The following is a 9,261-nucleotide window of genomic DNA, read 5'->3' on the forward strand; positions in this document are numbered from 1 at the left end:
GATTTTTGCAAATTCATTTAAACCATCGTTTGTACCTCAAAATACAGCGGAGGTGAAAGCAGTACTACAGGCGCTTATGGTGAAAATCCAGAAATAGTAAGTAACTCATTCATAGTAAGACCATTTAAATAATAAATAATTGTTCAATTCTTTAATAATTTCAGTTGTAATTCCAATGCAAAACCACCAAATACAGTAAAAATATTGCTTATTGGCGGTGATTGGCTGCAAGGTGCTGCACTGCGGCATTACGTTGAGCTGATGGGCGTGAGACCACCAGATTGGCTCAATCATTTACGTTTTTACATTGTGCCGATTGGTAGCAGTGCTATTGCAAGATATCTAAGTCAAATGGATCAAGCATATGGTTCCATGTTCGGCACTGAAAATTGGTATCAATTGTGTGAACGTGTGGCTGTTACAGCCGCTGCTGTTAGTGCAGTGACAACGGTCAATGCAACCGCACTCACGTCTTCGCTCGCTGATAATGCTAATGCAAATAAGTTCAATATAGTGGATTTATTGATACGTATACAAAAATATTTACAAGCGGCCGGACCCTGTGCTCAAATACCAATTGCGGAAGCTATGGTCAATTATAAAGATGAAGATTCTTGCCAGATTTTTGTGCCATTCATTTCGGTAAGATACATAATAACAAAATTTAGTGTTGTTTTTTAATTATTCAATGGTTTTTTTTTCTGCCATATAGGATGTGCGCATTGGGTACCTAGAAGGTCCACAAGCTTCACTTGATCTCGAAGAAAGTATGACTCAATCTACAACGAGTGTAGCACAACAAACAAGTGCTACCAGTGCAATTCCAATTGGAAATTCTGCTTCCACAACTATGATTGGTGGTGGTAATATTATGAGTGGAAATGGTTCTCCACCGCAAAGTGGACGTATTACACCACCAAATCAAACACCACCATCATCAGCAACATCACAACGTGAACGTATAGGTGATAACTTTGGTACACCACAACAGATTAATGTTGTACAAGTTGAACCAGTAGAGCTGCAAGTTGACTACTGGCCGATTCTAAGACATAGTGATCATTCTATTAAGGATAAGAGTGTCACGCGAAGTGGTGATCAGGGTGGCAAAAATAGCATTAAGAGTACATTTAGAAATCTACAGGTATGGCGTTTGCCGCAAAATGCTCAAATTGGTGAAATGTCTAGTGGATTGACTGTTAGTTTTGCGACTAAGGAAAAGAAACAAAAGCAAAGTAAGTTTTAAATTCGAAAAAATAAATTTCATTTTATTTAATTAATACTTTGTTAAAAATTGTAGTTATGCGTTTGGGCAAGAAAAAGGAAAAAGATCGTGATCTCGAAAAGGAACAATGTGTAGAAGGTGTTGCACGTTTAATATGTTCTCCAAAACAATCTCATCCAGTACCATTAAAAGGTTAGTTGAAACAGTATTTAGAAAAAATATAACTATAATTAAAGATGCTCACGAATTGAGTGTAATTCAAAAATGATTGATTCTTTCGAAATTGTATATTCTATAAAATTATTTTAAAGTGTTATAGAAGTGCTTGAGAAAAGGGTATTCTTTTGATTTCTTTATTATATTATTAAGAACACTAATTATTATCATTTTCGAAAATATTCTAATTTTCTTTGGGTATTCTCCATTATTATTTGAATATTCCCCATTATTATTCAAATCTAATTATTAATTTTCAAATACTATCTATTAAATTTTCTGTGACTACATCCATACGTTTTTGTAGTATGTACTTACTTACTTATTTTTATATTATCATATTATTTCTTTTAAATTTAACTATAATAAAGTGTTATCTATTTCGTGGTCATTATTTGGCTAAACTGTTTCACTGGCAGTTGTATAATTTATGGTTAGATGTTTTATTATATGGACCATTTATGGATATATCAATAAACCAAATTGTGGTATCTGGGTCAGTAAAAATCCAGTTACTTGTGGATTGTCGAAAGACCAATGTATATATGAGAGACCCACATTAGTTTGAAAATGATGATGATGTGATAAAACCGTAAATTCTGATCGCTACGGCTACATAATTTCCATTTCGCTTTGATGTGAAATGGAAGGTATGTGATTTCAATAGGACGTTATCACAATCCATACAATTCCTTCTGCTTCCTCTTTGTTGCATTAAAAATTTCCCGAACCTGTAGTATCATGTTTTGGTGATTTGAGCTAGTTGCCAAGTTCCTGAAATATGTCACTACTGTACTTGTTTTGTAAGATTACTTAAAAAAATACTTATAAACTGATTATTCTTAAAATATCACACTTAGAAAACGAATTTTCGCCAAGTTATTGCCGAATTACTACCATTTATTTGGTGACAAGTCACTCATAATTCTTCTAACTGGATTTAGTATTGTAAGATGTCACTTAGATGACGTAAAAATAGATTTGCATTCCATACCTTATGCAAAAATCTGAACAATATATTTTTATGAATGACACTGAATGTTTTTAATATTACTATCTTTCTAAATTTTCTATACATTAATATCAATAAATCAATAAATAAATCAATAAATAAATATCAATAAATATAAAATAATATTTAAGTAGGAAATCTTACAAAATTTAATTAATTAATTATAAATCAAATTTTTAATTCATTTAATATTTTTCTCATTGCAGTATATATCGATGGCACAGAATGGACTGGTGTTAAATTCTTCCAACTATCATCTCATTGGCAGACGCACGTTAAAAATTTCCCAATTGCCCTAATTGGACATTTGCAATTTCCTTGCGCTGAAATATCCTAGTCATTTTAATTTAGTTTTAAAATCAATATGAAAAAGGGAAAAATACATCACAAAAAAAAAGAACAAAAAACAAAAAAAAATTTAGTATTGATGTGAAAAAGTTTTAGTGTTAATTCTTAATTATAAATGTTGAAAAATATTTGTTTTACAACTATGCAACAACTTAAATTATATTTTGTAAATTATTTTTAATAAATGTAGTAACTTTAACTATGTTTAAAATCGCAATTCTACTTATTTTAAAAATACGTAGACAATTACATAAATTACATATTTATATAGAATTATACCCGTATTTATAATATTTAATCGTACAGTAGCATAAATATACTCATATAATTATTAACCCAACGTATCGTTATGAAATGTAATGTTCATGGCGCCATTCAGTGTAGCGTAACTTAACCCAAACGAATTTCATATATAAATGTTATTAATAAATTAAGTATTTTCAATTTTTACAAAAAAAAAAAAAACAAAAAAAAATTAATTAGTCGATAAATAGCCACAATATTATCTTAAAATATCTGTAGCGTTTAAAAGTTCTTAATAATTAAAATCTACTTCTACTCCATAACTAAGCCGAATGTAATATATATATTTATACATATATATAATTATTTAAATATATATATATTAATCTAAATATATATAAAGTTTATCAAAATGTTAAATATATAAATGTATTTTGTAGGAATTGTTGCTGAAAACGGCACATTTTATATGTGATTTTGTATGAAAGAAAAATTGTTTTGTTCAAGGAAGTTTCAAAATGTATTCGAAATTAAAATAAATGTACTTTAAATGTTCCCAAGAGTTGGTTACTAGTAAAGCTCAGTTAAATAGAAAAAGAAATTATTATGAAAATAATCATATACGAGTATACATATATGAATATATATATATATACATATATATGAAATAATAAAACGCGCATTCAAAAAGCAACAATAAAAACTAATATAAAATATATAAAAATTTATATATATACACTTCTATATATATATTAAAAAATATATTGTAATTGCTTGTATTTATATTTAACTACCAAAATACGAGTTTAATTCTTTAACTCTAATTGTTGTGATTTTAATTAAATTTTATTAAATAAAATTATATTATATAAAATAAAACAAAAATAAAGTTAAATAAAATTATTATTACATATAAATATAAAAATTAATAATGCATATATATTAATATTTGACTAATTATATATAAAATTTTCTATAGTACATTATTACCAGTTATTACATTTTACAAAAATATATATCTAATATACATTTATCACATATATACAATACATATGCAGATGTTAGTTTGTAGTTAAATAATTAAAATGAAAATGGTTGATTTAAAATGATGAAAATGATTAATATTTAGGCAAAAAAAAACATCAAAATATGAATTAAATTAAGCATATATAATTTATTTATTAAGAAGTATATATATTTAATTTAAACAAAAAAAAAAACCAAAATTAATATCAGAACTTACACTCTCATATAAAAAGACTTACAAATATATAATATATAAAAGAACTTTTTGTTTATTTCTTATTTCTTTATTTTTGTTGCTATTTTCGAATTTATGTCCCAGCTTTGATAAAATTAAAAATTTTAAATTTTATGAAGATAGTATGTACTAAAATATTTTATTCGATTTCATAAATATTACTAAAAGACAAAGGCACTCATAAATCTTTTTTTTGTTAATTTGATTCGGTTAAAAATAACTTAGGTACATATATTTATTTGAATAGTTCAACACTAATATAAATATATCAATAATTAAAGACAGTTTTCTTTGATTTGTTTGAAAATTCTTAACACTACTACTGTGTTATAAACAGGACCATAGTTCGCATAAATTTGGAATGTAGTTCTTCTAATAAGCGTTAATCTTAAAAACAAACGCAAAACAAGAGGCAAAAACTTACACGAAACAAGAGATTAGAATGAAAGGTACAAAAGATATGTAGAGATATTGAGACTCAGCTGGTTTCTGATGAGGAAATATCACCACTCTGACGAAATACCACAATAAATTAATAGGAGTTATTTAATGTTAAATTTTTTTCGTCAAAAGTAATGTGTCTTATGACGAAAAGAAACAATTTTGAAAGTTAGAAGGATACCAATAGAAATTAAAAGACAACAACAAAATGTTTAGTTAATTTATTAAAGTTTGGCTGAACAAAAATCATTGAAAATACAAGTGCCAGGTTTAGAACTCGCGGCTGTCAAATTAGAAGTCTGGAACTTGCAGTCCAAATAAATTATTAAAATTAAATAATTCGAATATTTCCTAAGACCACTGATGACAGCCAAACTTTAATAAATAAACCAAAATTTTTGTTGTTGCCTTTTTATTTTTATTTGAACCTTTCTAATAAGAGTTATTGTAAAGAAATGAGTTTATGCATAACAAGTGATTGTGTAATATATAGCTATATCTGAAGCTTGAGTTACGATAGTTCTGTTCAGTTCAGTGTTTCAATGTAAGAAACCATTGATTTGGTCCAAATATATTCTTCGATATCTAAGCAATTTGTTCAGTTCGGTAACTTTAAGTCTTCGCACTAGCGATTCCAGACAGAATCTACAAAGTATCAAATATTGTTAGATTTAAATAGCCTGAAAAGTAGGAAATTTCGGTTAAAAATCATGATTGTCATATTTTTAGACGATAATATGCTGATTTCTCGAATTACTATTATATATAATGCTTTACACAGGAATTAATAAGCAAGCGTTTCTTCTGTCTTACTTAAGAAACTGGCTTTACGCACAAAATATTTCAGAATAGTGATCTAAAGATAGCTCGAAGAATGCACATATCAAAACTTACGTGTGACATAGCACGTATACAATCAGAAAACCATAGTGTAAATATTATGTATAGCGTGGACTTGATCGCCCTCGACAGTCCAACACAATCACCGTATTGATAGGCTGTAGCAGTTGTGGCTCATTAGGAAAGGAAGAAACTCATCTAATCTGTCATTATTCAATACTCAACTGAAGGCATTCATCCACTCTAGTCTTAATTTCTGAAGTATCTGTACAATGTTGCAAATATAGGAATTAAGGACCGATTTATTGAAATCATAAATTAGCCACCCACGGGCTCCCATTGGTTACTACTATCAATTTCAGAACCTTAAAGAAAATTAGTTCGTTTTAATATTGCAGTATTTAATATAAAAGAAAAGTTATATTATTTTGAGAGCGTTTAAGTAATAAACTTTTCATCATTTAAATATGTTGTTAATATAGCAATGCAATAACAGATATATATGTTATTCTTATGATTCCTAACTTAAAGAAAACTACGTATAATTTTCAGATGTAGTATTTCTATCAGAACAAATGCATCTTGTAATCTTTGAAAAAATATTCTTCTTTATAATCGGTTATCAGTACACGGGATAATTAATGATGGATTTTTGGATAGTGCTTGTGGTATAAGACCTATATTCTATTTCTAATAAAAACTAAAACCATTATCTAAAATTTAATCTATTGTTCTTTTTCTACTTGAGACTTGATTCAAACTATTTCAAAAAACGGAGCACCATTAATAATGTAAATTCAATATGGACCACCAAATATTGAAAGTTCTGTAATAAGGTTATATATTACAAGTTTAAATAAGGTTATAAAACACTGGAGAATTATGTCGAGTATTCGAGTACGATCGACTTTGATATAAACAGATGAAGAACTGCGATTTTCGTAGAATTTTTACAACGTTCAGTTTTGGTGTTTAGATTGAGGTCAATATTCTTGGGATTTTTCATAGTTTTTATAGAACTAAAATATAAGTGAATACCATTTATGAACATCACTTAAAATATAATTGTCTAGTCAGTTACGACTCAAAAATAAATTCATTTGACAAAAGCATGTGTTAGGAAGTGTTTTTGGCTAACAGAATTACATATAAAACATTAATTTAGACATAAATTAACATTTATGTTCCGATTCAATTATTATTTATTATTATTTTATTGTTACAACAATTATTTGCAAGTTCATATAAATTCAGTACTAATTTCACTTATCATACAATTTATGCTTATTTTAACTTTTAAATTGCAGAATTATTATTAAAACATATTTAAGTAAACTAAGCGTAAAATTGAATTAACAATAAAAAAATGTATTATTAATTAAAAAAATAATATTTATTATTAATGAATAAAATAATACAATTGATTACTAATAAACAAAATAAAATAAAATTTATTATAAATAAAAAAAATATAATAATTACGTTAAAAAATTATTTAATTCCAGTTTTTTAATTTTTATAATAACAATAATAAGTATTTTTATCGCGATTTCTTTAAAAAAAATATATATATATTGAAATAAATTAGGCATATTTATAGTGTGGAATTTTCAATTATATCGTTATAATAAATCAAACAATAAATAATTTTAAATATAATTTTTTCATAAGATATGCAAACATTAATTATAAGATATAAATTATGTGATTGACTGAATTTTGGAAATTAGTGGGAAATTATATTTTAAAAAATATTACATAAATTGTGTAGTATTTCCAGTAGATTTTAATTTTAAAATATAAAATTAAAGATAACAAAATTATCAAAAATTAAAATCTATTTGGATATAAAAATTAAAAATATTTACTTGCTGTGTAATTATTGTAATTATTAGAAATATACTAATAACAATAACATATATCATTAAATATAGAGTTACAATAATTCATAATTGTTTTATTTAAAAAAAAATACCAGCAACAAAAAAGATTAAAATTAAATATTAAATAAATATGATTTCAGGCAAATAGATTACAAGTGACATAAGTTTTTAATTTAAAATTTTTAAATTAAGTTGGTATATTTTTGAAGTAGTGGTTTATACTATATAAGCAAGAGTTTTGGGGTTCCAAATTTCACTAAAATTTATCTGACACAAAGATTTATTCATATATACTTTGAATTAATTTTTAAAAAATCTCTCTTCCGAAGTCTTTGATACGCCGGAAAATGTATAAAAAATTGTCATTATTTTTTGTTAGTAAATTTATATTAATTATATATTTAGTATATATATAAACGTGACAATTTACATAAGTTTGAGGTAGATTCATATCAACAGTTGTTGTGACTTAAGTTAATATTATACATTATTTTTGTCACTTTATATATAACTATATTATTTTATAATTAGAACGAAAAAAAATTTTTTTCATGGCAGCTTTATGAGTTTTTGCGATAATCCTTTCACTATAATGGCACGTTCATTTAAGCCTAAGTTACCAGCAATCCCTCCAGGTGGTATTAAAAATGTACAATCTGGGTGAGCTCGAGGTTGTTCAAATTCCCGTAAGTTAGCATTGCTTTTACTTAATTCTTCTAAAGACCACAGACCCACTGAATTCGTTTTTCCATGACGGGCGAAAACATAAAACTGAAAAATGGTAAACGATATAGTTAAATAATATTTTAAAGTGGATTAGTAAAAGATTTGATTGCGAATATTATTTGTATATTAATTCTAAAATAATTCCATAATCAAATCTCTTACTATTATCAATCGCACAAACTAACCTTATCGTCTTTTGTTATCAAGAAACCAATTATTAAAGCCCAGTGCGCCTTATGTCCTCTCAATAAACACGGTTCATGGTTGAAGTCAGCATCATAGCTAATTTAATAAGTTAAGGAATCACTTTTCGTAATATATTAAATAAATATAATAAAAAATTTGACAGGACACGAATGCAATTCCTGGTATATGCAGTTTCAAAAAATTATTTACGAATAATTAAATACAAGAAATATTTCCAAGACCGCTGATGTTAGGTTTTTGATAATACTCGAAACAGGTGTATGGGCAGCCGAAAATTCAATTAATTAAAATAATATAAAAGAATTTTTGTTGTTGTAGTTTACTACTTTTCGAAACCTTTTTATAAAAAAATTATATTAAAAACACAATTTATCTTTTAAGTTTAATTATTTATTGTTAATTAAAATTAGTTTTTAAAACAGTTTTAAGATAGCAAAAAAAAAATATATATTTTAACCAACACGCATTGGCGGTGAAACTAAAATGACACCATCTCCTCTCACAAATAACATTGGAATATTCCGTTTGGTTGTTTTATATACTTCCTCGTAGGTTTCCTCATCGATTTCCACTGTTGTTACCGTTTCCTCTGCGTCACCCAATACCATATTTAAATGTTGATCAAACGCCTGAAAGTAGAAGATGAATTAATAAAAACAATTATTGATATATTTTTTATTATTGGAAGTATTCATTAAGTCCATGTGTCCATACTATGAATAAAATTCAAACCTTCCAAACCAAAGAGAATAGTAGAAGATTGTTGGAATTTTAAAAATAGAAATATTAAGAGATGCCTACGATTTAAAATGGTAAATAGTACAGTAAAGTAAATACATTGCTACTTTTAGAAGTGATA

General features: G+C 26.2%; 3 protein-coding genes across 3 annotated transcripts; 1 reads left to right on the plus strand and 2 right to left on the minus strand.

Annotated features, from left to right (window-relative positions):
* Nucleotides 1–4: 4 nt before the first annotated feature.
* LOC119676749 (phosphofurin acidic cluster sorting protein 2-like) lies at nucleotides 5–2,865 on the plus strand (the record flags this gene model as incomplete). The annotated part of the gene is made up of 5 exons (XM_038088004.1): nucleotides 5–96; nucleotides 165–642; nucleotides 713–1,235; nucleotides 1,301–1,417; nucleotides 2,660–2,865. Coding segments are annotated over 5 exons (1,341 nt in total), but the record flags the coding sequence as incomplete, so codon positions are not given.
* A 4,801-nt stretch (nucleotides 2,866–7,666) lies between these two features.
* On the minus strand, nucleotides 7,667–8,477 carry LOC119685145 (UPF0692 protein CG33108-like; the record flags this gene model as incomplete). The annotated part of the gene is given in 2 exon segments (XM_038099354.1): nucleotides 7,667–8,240; nucleotides 8,381–8,477. Coding segments are annotated over 2 exon segments (319 nt in total), but the record flags the coding sequence as incomplete, so codon positions are not given.
* A 336-nt stretch (nucleotides 8,478–8,813) lies between these two features.
* LOC119684648 (U6 snRNA-associated Sm-like protein LSm3) lies at nucleotides 8,814–9,049 on the minus strand (the record flags this gene model as incomplete). Its single annotated transcript, XM_038098728.1, has 1 exon — nucleotides 8,814–9,049. A coding segment is annotated over one exon (195 nt), but the record flags the coding sequence as incomplete, so codon positions are not given.
* Nucleotides 9,050–9,261: the final 212 nt, after the last annotated feature.

The sequence above is a fragment of the Teleopsis dalmanni genome, chromosome 2, assembly GCF_002237135.1.
Source record: "Teleopsis dalmanni isolate 2A chromosome 2, ASM223713v2, whole genome shotgun sequence".
NCBI lineage: Eukaryota > Metazoa > Arthropoda > Insecta > Diptera > Diopsidae > Teleopsis > Teleopsis dalmanni.